Genomic DNA, 18,377 nt, shown 5'->3' on the forward strand with positions numbered 1-18,377 from the left:
GGCAAACAACAGGTCATTGTTGCCCTTTCTATGTATGTGTTATAACTGATTATTAATGATTTTTAAGGCATTTACAACCTAATTAGTAAGCATTAATAAACTAATTGTAAACCATTTATAAACCCTTTATAAATGTAGTCTTATTTTAAAGTGGTACCAAATAAAACACTACCATCTATATAAAAAATAAATCTGATTAACTCAAATTTGTATTCCTAAATATAATAAAAAAGTGTTCTAAATCACAAAGAATTAGTAATAATGAGTTTGTATTACTTAGCTTTATTTGTTCTTATTTTTTTAATTTACTTTGAGTTGAGTTGAGTAGTTCTTGCTTCTTATAATATGGATTAGAACATTATATTTAAATAGAACTATTCACTATATACCAACTGTATAATCTTTTTTTTTTTGTTTCTTAAATCATCATTTCATATGTTTTTCTTTCATTTCTTGTTTGAATGACTTAACACTAAATATCAGTTTTGACTGATAGAATAAAACTATAATAAAATGCATCACTTTGGAAATAACAAAAAAAATGCAGAGCTTAAATTCAGACCTCAAATAATGCAAAGAAAAAATATGTTCATTTTTATAAAGTTTTAAGAGTTCAGAAATCAATATTTGGTGGAATAATCCTGATGGTTTTTAATCACAGTTTTTTTCATGCATCTTGGCATCATGTTCTCCTCCACCAGTCTTACACACTGCTTTTGGATAACTTTATGCTGCTTTACTCCTGGTGCAAAAATTTAAGCAGTTCAGTTTGGTGGTTTGATGGTTTGTGATCATCCATCTTCCTCTTGTTTATATTCCAGAGGTTTTCAATTTGGCAAAATCAAAGAAACTCATCATTTTTTAGGTGCTCTCCTATTTGTTTCCAAAACTGTATAGTTTGAAAATGAAGTTTAGCGGATTTACAGAAAGTGTGCAATAATAATTTAGAGAAAATTAGGCAGATGCATGAATTTTGTGCAGCCAATTAAAGGTACAAATTTAAGTGTAATTTATAGTGCAGAATATATGGTATTATGTTCAAACAACACATGACCTCTAAAAGCATCTGAATGTAAATTCTGGAATAGACTCAGACATCCTTGAATTCCTCTGAGAATCTGCCTCAGACTGGGGCTTTGATCACTATTTCAGGTGTGAAAGTGTGGCTGCAGCCGGTCCGGTTCTGGGAGCTGTTTGAAGTGTTATTTTTTTGTTTCTGTACCTTGTTGGGATGCACGGCTCGCCTCAGGTTCTCCATCCATTTCTCCCTCTCGGCTGCAGAGCGGCAGGAGAAGCATTTGCTTCCCGTCGACGTCGTTACCTGTAATTACAGATTCACAGACGGCAGACAGGAGGATGAGTGTATAATGGAGAGGCGGAGGAGAGAGGAGAGACGCTAGATAAATGTGCATTAGGCTCGGGAGCTGTGGCTGAGAGGGGAGATCGCCGGGGTTTCATTGTGCTTTCGGCTCTCAGCCGCTGAAGAGTTCCCTCGAGTGGCCGCTAATAACAATCGGACAAAGAATAGAACTCTCAGATAACCTGAATAGACAGAATCCACTCCGATTAAACGCATTTACCTAATGCAATCAGAGAGAGAGACAGCGGGGAGGGGAGGGATGCAGCTAAAATCTTTTGTCAGGGAGTCGTTTTTTTAATTCGGCGGGAGGAAAAAGAATCCATGGAGTCTTTTGCTGCTGGAAGCAGTTGTAGTAAGAAGGGGGAAGATAGATACACTTATCAATAAGTGCATGTTCTGCTGTTGTGTATTTATATATGTATACTGTATGTATACATAAAATCTATAAACATCAATCTATATCATAACTGTAACTTATCATTCTCATGCAGTCCAGACCACACAGTATATATATATATATATATATATATATATATATATACATGTATGTGCAATATATATATATACTGGGATTAAGCATATTAATCCAATATTTATAGTTTTTAAATAAAACATACATTGAACATACATTTTACTTTTAATGTAACTTTTTAGCACAAAAAACACTTAATATGCATATGTACTGTGTGTGTGTGTGTGTGTGTGTGTGTGTGCGTGTGTGCTGGCTCACGTGGCTCACTCATCTGAGACAGAGGTATGGGAGTTATTGCACACGACCCAAAGGGCAGGTCAGCCTGCTGGCCCAGAGATGTTGGTTTATAACTCAGGGCACGAGCACTAAGAGGTCACACGCATGCAAATGTGATCCACAGACGTGACCTTTACCGGGTCACTGACTTTAGTTACGAGCCAAGCCTGCTGTGTGCTGTATTCACACGTTTCCACGTGCTACAGTCAGCATATATTCACACGCAAACGCTGTACCGTCACATGCTGTCCCTCTAACACCTAGTGCTACACTCTGCATCCGCTATACCGACCGAGCTGCATGACCCGCCGCGGTCACCACCGTCTGAACAGCTGAATTACAGCCACGTTTATCACTGTTACTGATACAGACTGAACCACAATCATATTACACAATATTCAAGTATATATTTGAGTAAATTAAGCTGAGATAAGTCTGTAAAGATCTGTAATCAGTGACTTTATCATTTTAATTTGGCCTTTGGACTTAAATTTTTATAGTGTATCAAAGTCATGGGGCTCTATCTTACACCCTGCGCAAGTGGCGTTGTGACGTTCATCGCTATCTTACACTTTGCCAACAAGTCTATTTTTTCTATCCTATAAGCATGTGGAAAAAAGTGATGCCTATAGGCTATAAGCGCTTTAAAATCTGCACCCCCGCCATGTAAAGCACCCTCTCTCTGAAGCGTGTTTCTAAGTAAAGTTGGCTAAAGCAATTATATCCGCTTTTAACAAGAAGACGGACCCTACGCGATCCTGAGAGAGGGTGCTTTTTATGGCAGGGGTGCAGATTTAGGCACTATTGTGGTGCTGAATTCAGCACCCCCGCCAGGAAAAGCACCCTCTCTCGGGAGACGCTACAGGTCATGTTTCTTTTTCCAGCATAGCTTAAAACAGTGTCTTGGGTATATTTTTAATTTCTAAGTAAAGTAAAAGCCAAAAAGACGTGGGTGCATACGTGCTCCCAAGAGAGGATGCTTTTCCTGGCAGGGGTGCTGAATTCGGCACAACACCAGCTTTACACACAATATACTGCAATAAAAACTAATTTTGGGTAATATTTTATTCTGCTAACAGACTAGTAGGGTTTGGGTTATCGTTATGGGTAATGTTTATATTAACTGCTGCCAAAAATCTCTATGAAACGGAAAGTTATAATCTTTTTAATTAAAGGACACCATCGTAAGAAGTGCTTTTGAGTAGAAAAAATTAAAAACACAGGACCCAGAGCTACTGAGAAAATATAAATATACAACAGAATTGACATGCCAATACATAATAATAATAATAATAATAATAATAATAATAATAATAATAATTATCATTATTATTATTAGTAGTAGTAGTAGTAGTATTTTTATTATTATAACCAAATTTGTTATATTATTTTTATTTTATTAAATATTAGGTGATAACTAATCAGTTTTTGTTATATATTTATATAATTCAGGCATTGCATGCATATTTTTTTTTCTAAAAATAGTAACTGTAATGTGGAGTAACATTGTGTTGTAAAGTGTTGTAAAGTGTTGTAAAGTGTTGTAAAGTGACCTTTGGTTGAATTTAACTAATTATAATAAGTACAAACATATATATATATATTTTGTTTTTTTGTTTTTTTGTGATCAACTGTAATTCCAAACATGCTGTTCTAAATCAGTATAGGGTCTATAGGGCCGTCAGACTCACCTCGAAGCAGAAGTCCTGTCCCAGAATGCTGCTGTGCACAGGTTTGATGAGCACCTCCTCCTCCATGCTGAGATCTAAAGCTTCCACTGCACTGCTGGGGCTGAGCAATGACTCGTGAGACCGCGACTCCTTCAGCCTCTGCATCAGATGGGATCTGGAGAGAAGAGAGAGAGAGAGAGAAATAAGAAGAGAATTCAGGATTTTCATGATTCTTTTCGTTTAATTTAATGATATTTACACAGAGAAATGCTGAAGGAAATCAAACTCTCTTCAATTAATAGTGTTAAATTAACCTCTTTAAGAGCTGAATTTAACTCTGCCCTAGATAACATACGGTCCCACACACTATATTGTTAAAATAACTCTCAAAATTGTAAATTCAATTTTTTATTTTACGTTTTTTTTTACATTTTTATTTTTTTATATTTTCTGAACTTCACCCACATCTAAAAGCAAGATAAAATGTGAGCTATACCACAGAATAAATTACTTTTTTATACTATTTAAGCTTTATTTAGAATGAGAGAGAACGTCAACAGTGGTTCTCCTATAACACAGTAACTCATGCACTGAAAAAAATGATGCGAAAAATTTAATAAAAATTTAATAGTGAACTGAACTTCAGTCAATCCTTTCTTTTAGTAAACTTTACTTCATTTATTTTTAAACTGAATCAATCCTTTCTTTTAGTAAACTTTACTTCATTTATTTTTACTGAATCAGTCCTTTCTTTTAGTAAACTTTACTTCATTTATTTTTACTGAATCAATCCTTTCTTTTAGTAAACTTTACTTCATTTATTTTTACTGAATCAATCCTTTCTTTTAGTAAACTTTACTTCATTTATTTTTACTGAATCAATCCTTTCTTTTAGTAAACTTTACTTCATTTATTTTTACTGAATCAATCCTTTCTTTTAGTAAACTTTAATTCATTTATTTTTACTTAATCAATCCTTTCTTTTATTAAACTTTACTTCATTTATTTTTACTGAATCAATCCTTTCTTTTAGTAAACTTTACTTCATTTATTTTTACTGAATCAATCCTTTCTTTTAGTAAACTTTACTTCATTTATTTTTATACTGAATCAATCCTTTCTTTTAGTAAACTTTACTTCATTTATTTTTACTGAATCAATCCTTTCTTTTAGTAAACTTTACTTCATTTATTTTTACTGAATCAATCCTTTCTTTTAGTAAACTTTACTTCATTTATTTTTACTGAATCAATCCTTTCTTTTAGTAAACTTTACTTCATTTATTTTTATACTGAATCAATCCTTTCTTTTAGTAAACTTTACTTCATTTATTTTTACTGAATCAATCCTTTCTTTTAGTAAACTTTACTTCATTTATTTTTACTGAATCAATCCTTTCTTTTAGTAAACTTTACTTCATTTATTTTTACTGAATCAATCCTTTCTTTTAGTAAACTTTACTTCATTTATTTTTACTGAATCAATCCTTTCTTTTAGTAAACTTTACTTCATTTATTTTTATACTGAATCAATCCTTTCTTTTAGTAAACTTTACTTCATTTATTTTTACTGAATCAATCCTTTCTTTTATTAAACTTTACTTCATTTATTTTTACTGAATCAATCCTTTCTTTTATTAAACTTTACTTCATTTATTTTTACTGAATCAATCATTTCTTTTAGTAAACTTTACTTCATTTATTTTTATACTGAATCAATCCTTTCTTTTAGTAAACTTTACTTCATTTATTTTTACTGAATCAATCATTTCTTTTAGTAAACTTTACTTCATTTATTTTTATACTGAATCAATCCTTTCTTTTAGTAAACTTTACTTCATTTATTTTTACTGAATCAATCCTTTCTTTTAGTAAACTTTACTTCATTTATTTTTACTGAATCAATCATTTCTTTTAGTAAACTTTACTTCATTTATTTTTATACTGAATCAATCCTTTCTTTTAGTAAACTTTACTTCATTTATTTTTACTGAATCAATCCTTTCTTTTAGTAAACTTCACTAAAAGAGACCAAGAAGAGTCCAACTCCAGAGAACACCGTTCAAGCCTCTATAGCCTCTAAATACTTCCAATTTTTTATGGACACCCCTTCTAATAAATGCTAAATCTTTAGCTACTTTAAGTTGCGCCCATTGCTGATGAATATGTATAAATGCAGACACACACAGGAAGGAAGCGCAGCGACTCGGTTCCGATATATCAGCTCACAGACGCAGCCTTGTGCTGATCCACATCACCCTGTGGCTAAAACTGTGGCTAAAAGCCAAACTCAGCAGTAGGTTTGATGTGCTTTAGCCTGGATGCTAACTGTTTTTTGAGCTGAGTTAATCACTGATGTTTGATATCAGAATGATGGTACTGTGGTGGTGAGATATGATAAATCCTGCTGTTTGATATGATATGTGTATGATGTCTGTACTTTACTCTGGTTTTTGGTTATGAAGGTCAGAAATGTCAGAAATGAACTCAGCAATATTTTATTTTATTAATCAAAGCACAGAATGCAGCTCCACACAGTAAAGCAGCTCCTAAAAGGCGAGTTCATGAGCGCTGACCTCAGAACAGCCCATATCAGCACACAATGCACCTCACACTCTAAAAAACAGAGGTACGATATGAGTACTTTTTTGTACTCGAAGGTACATTCTTTATAATTGTACCCTCAAAGGTACAATATTGGTCTTTACAGGATCAGATTTGTTCCCTCTGAAGTACAAAGTAATTTCTAACAGCAATAAGTACAAATTTGTACCATTTAACCTGCAGCCAAAAGGTACATTCAGTATTCTGTATCACTGCACTAATAAACAATATATATTTTAACTGCACATTTTTTATTTGAAAGCCAGACAATTTTAGATCATCAAGTTTTTGAGCCATATTTAGTTGATGATAATGTTTATAATCTTTATAATCTTTACTGGCACAAAAACCCTGGGTACAAAAAAGGGACTTTCACTGAAAGGTACTTTTTTGTACCTCAATATAAGGTACAGCCCCAGCGGCAAGCTTTATACTCTTTTAAGTACAAATCTGTACTTACTTTTCTTAGAATGTAGTGAGAATCCGAATAAAAAACACACACAAACCACAAGAAAATAGAAGTTAATTCCACTACAAGCCTTCAGATATTGAGATGTGATAGCAGGCGATGAGAATTAAACAGCCTCAAAGCCTTAAATAGCCCAGACAAGACCACTGAACTGAAATTAATCTCAGCAGATCAAATTATGGATTATGAAATTTCGCCTCAGGTCAGAACTGTCCCAGGAACCAGAAAAAAATCTGAGAACTGTTCAGCAGCAGCGGAGCTCGGCTGAGGCTAACGCTAATGCAGATCTGCTAAAGTTTCCTCGCTTGTCCCCGAGCGAAATATTCAACAAAGTACGACAGACTTCAGGACGAGCTGATACGCCACCGCGGGTCTATGAGGACATGAGTTCACGAGTTCAGGAGTTCTCTCTTTTCTTTTTATTTATCTCCACATGTAATGCAAAAAATATATTTATTTGTATATACAGTTCTGGGAAATAATAAGAAAGCACTTAAAAATGATGAGTTTCTTTGATTTTACCAAATTGAAAACCTCTGGAAAATAATCAACAGGAAGATGGATGATGCACCAGGAGTAAAGCAGCATAAAGTTATCCAAAAACAGTGTGCAAGACTGGTGGAGGAGGAGAACATGATGCCATGAAACATGCCAAAACAAAACTGTGATTAAAAACCAGGGTTATTCCACCAAATATTGATTTCTGAAAACTTAAAACTACTTTATGAACATGAACTTGATCTGAAAGCTCTGCATCTTTTTTTTAGTGTTGTCTTTTCAACCATTTCTCATTTTCTGCAAATCAATGCTCTAAATGATCATTTTTGCTCCAGGAGTAAAGGCATAACGTTATCCAAAAGCAGTGTGAAAGAATGATGGAGGAGGACAGCATGCCAAGAAACATGCCAAAACAAAACTGTGGTTAAAAACCAGGGTTATTCCACCAAATATTGATTTCTGAACTCTTAAAACTAATTTTTGTGTTGTTATTTCAGCCATTTCTCATTTTCTGCAAATAAATAAAATAGCTGTGCTGTATGTACTGGCTTAAAAGAAGGTCAAACCTCAAATCTTATCTAAATTTAATTTAAAAAGAATCAGTTTAATCTAGTTTTAGTCTAGTTTACATCAAGATTTAAACCAAATACTGTAGAAAAAAAACATAAATAGTTCAAAGTCTCTCAAAAGTGAAGAAACCACAACATAGTGCCAAGTGTAAAAGGTTTGGTGGGAGGGGTCAGTCATTCAATAAGGCTGTACCTAGTAGTCCAGCTGAATGTGGTCTAAAGCTCATGTTTGAGGTTCAGGGTTCATTTCCCGTCACACCGTCTGTATTCAGGTCTAAATCACTGCGTCCCGACGTCTCCACCTGATTCACAGCCCTGCGCCGCTGCTCCTGCAGAAAAACGGCGGCGTAGAGCGGCGGTGGCGGCGCTGCTGACCTTTACCGGGGGAGGGGTCATGTGTTATCTGGGTTTGTGCTGGCCCTGACATGTCATGTTCTCACAGGACGAAATGTGTTACAGGCAGTAAATCCTCCCGCAGGTGAAGCTTCAGCTGCACACGGGTTCATCTGCAGCTCTTATTGCGACGCTGACCTTCACTGATACTGATACTGCAGGATGCAACGATATGCAAATCAACTTCTTTACCACTAAGACACATGGAATTTATGTTTATAGTGTCTTTTGACATGATATAATTCATTGAATGAATCAGATTCTCTGAAGATTTTGCTGTTTATAGGTTTATGTTTGATTAAAATGAATATTGTTTTATTTTATAAACAACAGACAACTTTTATCCCAAATGTAAAAAAGAAACATTGTAATTTACAGCGTTAATTTGCAGAAAATGAGAATTATGAGAAAATGAGCTTTAAGACTTCAAATAATGCAAAGAAAACAAGTTCATATTCATATTCAAGTTCAGAAATTAATATTTGGTGGTTTAAATAACCCTGGTGGTTTTTAATCACAGTTTTTTTAGCATGTTTCTTGGCATCATGTTCTCCTCCACCACCAGTCTTACACACTGCTTTTGGATAACTTTATGCTGCTTTACTCCTGGTGCAAAAATTCAAGCAGTTCAGTTTGGTGGTTTGATGGCTTGTGATCATCCATCTTCCTCTTGATTATATTCCAGGGGTTTTCTAATTTTTTCTATTTGGTAAAATCAAAGAAACTCATCATTTTTAAGTGCAGAACAAAACATCAAGTACCAATGCAATGGTATTTATGTAAGTATAATGATTTATCTAGGACTCTTTCTTACAAACAAACCCCAACAACCTGTAAATATCAATGTGTTGCATTCCTGTTTAAATTATAAAAGATGCTCAAGAAAAAGGCCTATAAAAGAGCTGACGACAGGTCTTAAAGCAGTAAACGCTGTGGGGGCAGTCTAACCTGAGATCCAGCAGGTTTAAAAGCAGCGTTGGTGGAAGGCCTGCCACCAGCTAAACTCTTAACCAGACCCACATGTTTTGCTGGAACTGCAGAACGGAGATAAGCAGAGCACGCACTTCCAGTACTCACTGTTTAGCGTAGCGATGGAGCATGATCCTCCTAAGAGAAGCTGAATTATTAGCTTGTTTTCTGCTCCTCTGTTCTGAGATGTTGGTGCTAGAAGGTCGAGCGCTAACGCTAACGCTAACGGCCCTCTGGCCTGAGCTCTCAGGGCTCTCAGTGCTGTGCTGCTTCTGAGCCCCGAGGGAACAATCTGTTGTGTCTTGAACACACCCTTCATGCATTTCCAAGCATTTCTATTTTAAAAACTCTGCAGAAAAAAGAAGCATGCAGGTCAGACTTATGCTTCTGCAGTAAGGACCTTTTGAGTTTAAATTAACAGTATTGATCAGATTAGATAAAATTATAAACCATTAAACTAGAGTAGATTTGGGTTTAACAGTTCTGAACAGTTTCTATAATAAACCACTTGCTTGATATTGTGACGTCAAATATGTTATTTTTTTTATTGAAAGATAAAGGTGCTATAAACTCCCTAAGACTTGCCCCTCAATTAGACTTACTAAAGTTATTGCTTCATTACTTCATTTGGCTTTAGAAGATTGGTTGTTAAATTCTGTGAAACTGACACAAATAAATCCATAATTCCTGGTATTTGTTTATTTAGGAGCGTTTTATTCTCTTCAGTAAAACTCACAGATGCTTATAGATAATATACCACAGTTATTTGCGACCCTGCAATGTGATTGGCTGAGAGGTGTTCTATGAGTGCCATTATCAGCCGGTAATGCACTGTAACCGAACTCTCCATGTATAACTTCTCAGCCAAATACAGGTAACCTAGCAACCATTCAGCGCTTACAAGCCAAACATTATTACTTAAATATACTATATTGTGAGATGCCCTTTGATTCCCACCACTGGTAACCACTGTGCATTAAAACATTTTTTTGACTCTATTACTTAAACTAGTGTTTTTTATTTATTCACAATTTCAGGCTGAAAATTTTTCCGTAAAAAAAAATAATATTAGGAGGTTTTGTACAGTAAAAATTGTGCTGTAGAGATAAAAATATCAATGAGCTTTGTATTTTATCTCCTAATAATGTTCTAAGTCAGACAATCCTGTGAGTTAATTAGATCATATTCAGGAGTTAAACAAAATTACACCAGCTCTGTGCGAGGCTCATTGTAGGAGCTCCTTGGTCACAGGAAGCTTCAGTTTCTTGTTTAATTGCTCAGTGATTAAAAGCTCGGTTTCTGTCTCAATATCATATATTTTTGAGAATGTGTAAGACTTATGTGGCTTGTTGTGGAAAGAAACTTGCACCACTAACCAGATACCCCTCTCAAGAGGACCTTAGTCAGACCATACAGTGAGTAGCTATTAGCACAGCAACACAGCAGAGCTAACAAACACCACTACAAGACAACAAATCATTAAGGAACAGCACTGTGGCCTCTAAATCACTATCTAAGCACTTATTCCCCTCAATAACCAGCGTATTTATCAGATTATGAAGATTTTATGAGTGTGATATGAGCAGTATTATAAAGTGGAGCTGGTGGGTCTGTAATTAAACTCGTGTTGAGCTCGGCAGGTCGCTCTTGCTCCGGTTGTGTATGCATGTCCCCGGTCGCGGTCTGACAGGCCGCTGCGCCGGCCACGCCGCCTCCGAACCGTTCCCACACTCGCCGGCAGGAAGCCGACCTCCCCTGAGATCTCTGCTCCAAATAGGAAATGACTGCCAAGCAAGCCTGTGTGTCAGGAAACCAGCAGCGCAGGCAGGTCTTAAAGAGAGGCAGCATTCAAAACTGGAGCATGAAGGAGGAGCCAGGCACCGGAATGATGCCTCTGACAACCAGAGCCGTCACTGATCTGATCGCTATGCGGCTAAAATGTAGCAGGATGCTCAATAATAAACATATAAAATGCAGGAATGCATAAAATAATTTAATAAATCTTAAACTGTAAGTTAAATTAGGTGTGAAACACAGTTTACGCAAATTTACTAACACAGTTTTCACGTCAATTAACTATGATGCATTTTGTGATGGAACTACGAGGCTAACAAAGCTAACAGGTAACCTTAAAGAACTATAAAACCACATGTAACGCACAATAATAACGCGAAACTGACCATTTTATTTGTAATGATTAATCTAAAACGTTACAATTTTTAATCCAGTAGTCAGATTAAAGTTACTTATCCGAGTCACTGTGCTTTACTATTTTGTAACTTTTTTTTTGTATTTTTAGTTTAAGATGATTAGTATCAAGGCTGGATATACACCTTGTTTCAGTATGTAACTATCTTTAAAAACACAACATCAACAAGTTTGAAGAAAGCACACTTACAGAACAAGTCCCAAAGATGGAGCAAAACTTCCAATAAAATGAGTACGTTACAACTACGTTACAACTACGTTACAACTAAGTAACTAAGTTACAACTATGTTACAACTAAGTAATTAAGTTACAACTACGTTACAACTAAGTAACTAAGTTACAACTATGTTACAAATAAGTAACTAAGTTACAACTACGTTACAACTAAGTAACTAAGTTACAACTACGTTACAACTAAGTAACTAAGTTACAACTACGTTACAACTTAGTAACTAAGTTACAACTACGTTACAACTAAGTAACTAAGTTACAACTACGTTACAACTAAGTAACTAAGTTACAACTACGTTACAACTAAGTAACTAAGTTACAACTATGTTACAACTAAGTAACTAAGTTACAACTACGTTACAACTAAGTAACTAAGTTACAACTACGGTACAACTAAGTAACTAAGTTACAACTACATTACAACTAAGTAACTAAGTTACAACTACGTTACAACTAAGTAACTAAGTTACAACTACGTTACAACTAAGTAACTAAGTTACAACTACGTTACAACTAAGTAACTAAGTTACAACTATGTTACAACTAAGTAACTAAGTTACAACTACGTTACAACTAAGTAACTAAGTTACAACTACGGTACAACTAAGTAACTAAGTTACAACTACATTACAACTAAGTAACTAAGTTACAACTACGTTACAACTAAGTATCTAAGTTACAACTACGTTACAACTAAGTAACTAAGTTACAACTACGTTACAACTAAGTAACTAAGTTACAACTACGTTACAACTAAGTAACTAAGTTACAACTACGTTACAACTAAGTATCTAAGTTACAACTACGTTACAACTAAGTTACAACTAAGTAACTAAGTTACAACTACGTTACAACTAAGTATCTAAGTTACAACTACGTTACAACTAAGTATCTAAGTTACAACTACGTTACAACTAAGTATCTAAGTTACAACTACGTTACAACTAAGTATCTAAGTTACAACTACATTACAACTAAGTAACTAAGTTACAACTACGTTACAACTAAGTAACTAAGTTATAACTACGTTACAACTAAGTAACTAAGTTACAACTACGTTACAACTAAGTATCTAAGTTACAACTACGTTACAACTAAGTATCTAAGTTACAACTACGTTACAACTAAGTAACTAAGTTACAACTACGTTACAACTAAGTAACTAAGTTACAACTACGTTACAACTAAGTATCTAAGTTACAACTACGTTACAACTAAGTAACTAAGTTACAACTACGTTACAACTAAGTATCTAAGTTACAACTACGTTACAACTAAGTAACTAAGTTACAACTACGTTACAACTAAGTATCTAAGTTACAACTACGTTACAACTAAGTAACTAAGTTACAACTACGTTACAACTAAGTAACTAAGTTACAACTACGTTAAAACTAAGTAACTAAGTTACAACTACGTTACAACTAAGTATCTAAGTTACAACTACGTTACAACTAAGTTACAACTAAGTAACTAAGTTACAACTACGTTACAACTAAGTATCTAAGTTACAACTACGTTACAACTAAGTATCTAAGTTACAACTACGTTACAACTAAGTATCTAAGTTACAACTACGTTACAACTAAGTATCTAAGTTACAACTACGTTACAACTAAGTAACTAAGTTACAACTACGTTACAACTAAGTAACTAAGTTATAACTACGTTACAACTAAGTAACTAAGTTACAACTACATTACAACTAAGTATCTAAGTTACAACTACGTTACAACTAAGTATCTAAGTTACAACTACGTTACAACTAAGTAACTAAGTTGCAACTACGTTACAACTAAGTAACTAAGTTACAACTACGTTACAACTTAGTAACTAAGTTACTTACTTTTTAAAGGAGTAATCAGTAATCAGATTACTTTTTCAAACCAACTAGCAGTTAGCATTGTGCTGACTATAGCACAGCTTTGTTATTTGCTCAGTATAGTATACTATAGTATAGTAAAGTATAGCATAGTATAGTGTACTATAATGTATAGTATATATGGTTGATGTTTTATTAGCGTTATTATTTTATGCATGTTACTGTATGACAATAATTCTGTTTATTGCAATAATTTCTCCCACAAACACAAATTTTCATGACAGGCATGGTGGGTGGTATTAATAATGCTCTCTATGATGTTCTTCTAGTACACATGTGACACTGTGGATCGAGAAATGTTAAAAATTATACACAACTTTGGAACTTTGGGAATGGAAACCACTATCAGGCCTTGCACCAACATTGACTATAATTGACACTGCCTGATCCTGAGTACCCTGGTCATGATGGCGCTCATCACTTTTTAACCTCACTCACAAGATAACACCTCCCAAGCCAAGCCAGGCCATTTACTGAAGTATCACTTCATCTTTGACCAATTTATCCGTTGCTATCTCATGATTTTATAGCTTAAGGCCAACACTTCGGGTGTCTGAACTCTGAAAGGTGCTTCATGCTGCACTCTTGGCTTGTTCTCTTGGCTGATCGACAGCATTTATTGGATGTAGAAATCTGCAGAACTCATTATTGACTGAACTATTGCTCTAAACATGTTTATTCAACTGGAAGCTCCAGTACAAGACTCGTCTCTGTTGTCTAATAAAGAAGTGGTTATTCTGAGACCCACGAGACGGAGCTTAGAACTGCGTTTCAGCACTTCTGTGTTCCTCAAGTTCACAGACAGCTCGTTACGTAATCCCGCAGCTATTGACAGGGTCAGTTTTAAAACTCGCAAGCCTCTCTTTTTTTTCAAAAGCAGCTTATTTTGGTTAATGCTCCGGGAGAAAGACATAAGTTTTTTAAAGTGGCGGAGACGGGGTGAGCGTGGGGTCAGCGCTAATGTTGTTGTGAACGCTCGTTCTCAACACGATGTAACGTTCAGAGATGAAATGCTTGGAAACGCTCCTCCTCGACTCTTAACATTTCCATTATTCTTCCCGCAATCAATCAGCCAGCTGAGACGGGGATGGAATGTCACAAGTCAAGGATTATCGTGAAAATCCATCACGTAAACAGCCCCCAGCGTAACTAGCTCAAGCGCTAATCATACAGCGCTCATGTTCTTACACTCCGTTAAAAGAAGCCTGATTTCTTCTTTTCCCCTTCGATCTAAAAAGCAGCGAGACTGGAGCAGTATTAGCATTAGCATTAGCCCCTAACCAACTAACCACAGCGCTAGCTCTTTCGCGACTTACTGGAACACTCAGAGTTCCTCAGTGTAGCACAACGCTGTCGGGCGGCATTTACTAGCGCTAAGCGCTGCTGCTAACTGTGGGTAGTGCTGCTGCTAACCATGCTGTTGAAAATATTGGAAATCTAAGGTTACTGTAAATAATGGAGTCAATCAGAATCGCTTTACTCACCCAAATAAACAGTTTTCAGGAAATAAATCTGTGTAGATTAACAACATGGCAGCACCCTTGTTCCTTACTATTGTAGCTTAAAATATAAATAGCCTTATAGTGTGTAAAATACGGTACTTAATGGTGATGGTAAACAATGCTTTATAACATTCAGCTTTTATTAGCATAGTAATGTACATAATGGGTCAGTGTAACTATTTAGTAGCTACTAACTCCTATGTACATACTCCTACGCTTTTTTTATGTGAAAATATATCACGTAAACAGCCCAGAGCGTAACTAGCTCAAGCGCTAATTGTACAACGCTCATGTTCTAACACTACGTTAAAAGAAGCCTGATTTCTTTTTTTCCCTTCGATCTAAAAAGCACTGTGACTGGAGCAGTATTAGCATTAGCTACTAACCAACTAAACACAGCGCTAGGTCTTTCACTGTTCAGAGATGAGTGTGGGGCTACGTGTGACGAACCGCTAGCTAATAGCACCCTGGCTTACCGGAACACTCAGGGTTCCTCAGTGTAGCACAGCGCTGTCAGGGGGCATTTACTAGCGCTATGGACAGTGTTGATGCTAACCATGCTGTTAAAAATATTGAAATAAATCTAAGGTTACTGTAAATAAAGATGTAAATTGAAATGGCTTTACTCACCCAAATAAACAGTTTTCAGGAAAGAAATCTGTGTAGTTTAACAACATGGCAGAACCCTTGTTCCTTACTACTGTAGCTTAAAATGTGCTTTATAGTGTGTAAAATGTGGTACTTAATGGTAAATATGGATCAGTGTAACTATTTAGTAGCTACTAGCTCCTACGTACATACTCCTACTCTATTTGACGTGAAAATCCATCACGTAAACAGCCCGAGCGCAACTAGCTCAAGGTCTAATCGTACAGCACTCGTGTTCTTACACTCCGTTAAAAGAAGCCTGATTTCTTTTCCCCTTCGATGTAAAAAGCTCTCCGTAACACAAAACCACTCAAGTACTGATAACATAAAAGCGAAGCGAGGAGACGCACCGCCTCTGAAAAGGCTGCCTATAGAGAGGCCATTAAAATGCAGTGACATATCTCCGCTAACCTCGCCGAGTGTTTTCCTGCTTAAGGAAGTCGAGACTTTGCTCTGATGGAGCTTTTCGAGCTTGAGTTAACGACCTCCAGCAAATCTGTTTATGAGCTCTACCTGTAAAAAGCTGTTCCCGGGGCAGCAGGACTGGAGTAACTCAGTACAACACACTGGAACCAGTCCACACGAGCAGCCAGATCCACTGTGGGCACTGAGGAAGAGGACACGCCGGAGTCTTCCTCACCACGGCTCCTTTCCACCCAATTTAATCCACCTGCCTCCAGAACCAGAGTCATTATAACCAGCCAGGAACTCACTCTGCTAGGCCAGACTGTGGTACCAAAGGTTAATGATGCTCCATACAGTGCATTCATCCATCCATCAGTTCATTCATCCACCCAATAATTCAATATTGCCAATCCAACCGCAGTCCCTCTGACAAATATCCATCCACCAATCAACCCACCTATTCCTCCATCCAGTTATTCATCCCTCAATCAATCCATCCATCCTTCCATCCATTGGTCTACATATCCACAGTCCAGTCTACCCATCCATCCATCCATCCATCCATCTACCCATTCACCTATTTACCCATTCAACTATCTACCCATCCAGACACCAATCTACTCATCCCTTTATCTACCAATTCACATATTTACCCATTCAACTATTTGCCCATCCACACACCAATCCATTCATCCATCCATCTACCCATTCACCTATTTACCCATTCAACTATCTACCCATCCAGACACCAATCCATTCATCCATTCATCTACCCATTCAACAATTAACCAATTCAACTATCTGCTTATCCACCCAGAGAGTGATCCAGTAATCTATCCATTCAAAAGCAAAATCCATTTTTCAAACCATTCACTCACCCAACTTTCTTTCACCCATTTATTCTTCAAACCACCCATTTATCGTACTCTCTACTCATCCACCAATCCATCATCCATCTATCATTTATCAACCCATTCACAAAACCTTCATCCCTTACTCTACGCATTTATCCATTCATCCACCCATCTGTCCATCTACCAATTTATACCTCCATCCACCCATTCAATCGCCAATTCATCTGCAATCAACTATTCTACACATCTACCCATCCATCTATCTATTCATCCATCCACCATGTGCCCAACTATTCAATTACATCCATTCATAGCATTCATTCATCCACCCATCTATCCATCCACCATTCCTTCATCCATCCATTCAACCACCAATCCTTCTGCAATCAACTATTCTTTGCATGTACCTATCCTTCTATCTATTTATCCATCCATCCACCAAATATCTAACTATTACAACTATTCCATTACATCCATTCATCCACTCTTTTTCTTCCATCCACACCATTCCTCCATCTATTCATCCACAAGTTTTTATATTCATGCATCTTCCCATTATCCCTCCATTCTCTTATTTAACCACCAATTAATCTGCAACCCAACACTTCCAACCATCTACCTACTCATCTATCCATCCATTTATCCATCTACCAATTCATCTACCCAACTATCTTATCATCCACTCATACAATCCCTATATCCATCCATTCATATATTTCAACACATTCAGATCATTGCTATTTTAGTATAAATAATAAGTGTAAGTGTATACATCTTTGAGTAGCAGCCACCATGGAGTAAGCAAGAGTCACTTTACAGTGATGTCATGTCCAGATTTTGCTCTGTGTACTCTCAATATATGTATGTGTGTGTGTGTGTGTGTGTGTGTGATATTCCTAGAAAATCTTTAAATCCTTCCAAAAATGTGCTTTCTATGAATCAGGCTGAAAAAAACAAACAAAATCAAATCAAATCAAAATCCAAAAAGTCTTTAAATCCATATACAGTATTCAATATTCCATATTCCATATTTTGGCCTGGAGCTTTACAAAGCTATCCAACTAATATTTACCATAAGCACATATTCACACACACACACACACACACACACATACATAGTGTATACACACACACATTTATACACACACACACACACACACACACACACACAGTAGCAACAGCAGCCACAGCAACAATTTACAGCCATCGACAGACGACACAAGCTGGCAAATCTACACACTGCAAATCTGCGCTGCTGGCATCACACCGCTCTGGTGTATTCCGTGATGCATCCAGCCAATGGCACGTGCCTCCACCCAGTTATGGAGGAGCGGAGTGGAAGCATCTCGTGAAGGCGACCTCCAGCC

At 36.2% G+C, this 18,377-nt stretch overlaps 1 protein-coding gene across 5 annotated transcripts in view; it reads right to left on the minus strand.

The window, feature by feature from the left end:
• The window catches only part of dab2ipa (DAB2 interacting protein a), a 142,623-nt gene that overhangs the window by 38,579 nt on the left and 85,667 nt on the right, over nucleotides 1-18,377 (minus strand). For all 5 annotated transcript variants that reach the window (XM_049486212.1, XM_049486214.1, XM_049486213.1 and 2 more), the window contains 2 exons: nucleotides 3,800-3,953; nucleotides 1,223-1,321 (listed from right to left, as the gene is read on the minus strand). In XM_049486212.1, the coding sequence (XP_049342169.1) occupies nucleotides 1,223-1,321; nucleotides 3,800-3,953 (253 nt within the window). The remainder of the gene's footprint in view (nucleotides 1-1,222; nucleotides 1,322-3,799; nucleotides 3,954-18,377) is intronic.

Source organism: Astyanax mexicanus, chromosome 12 (assembly GCF_023375975.1).
Source record: "Astyanax mexicanus isolate ESR-SI-001 chromosome 12, AstMex3_surface, whole genome shotgun sequence".
Taxonomy (NCBI): domain Eukaryota; kingdom Metazoa; phylum Chordata; class Actinopteri; order Characiformes; family Acestrorhamphidae; genus Astyanax; species Astyanax mexicanus.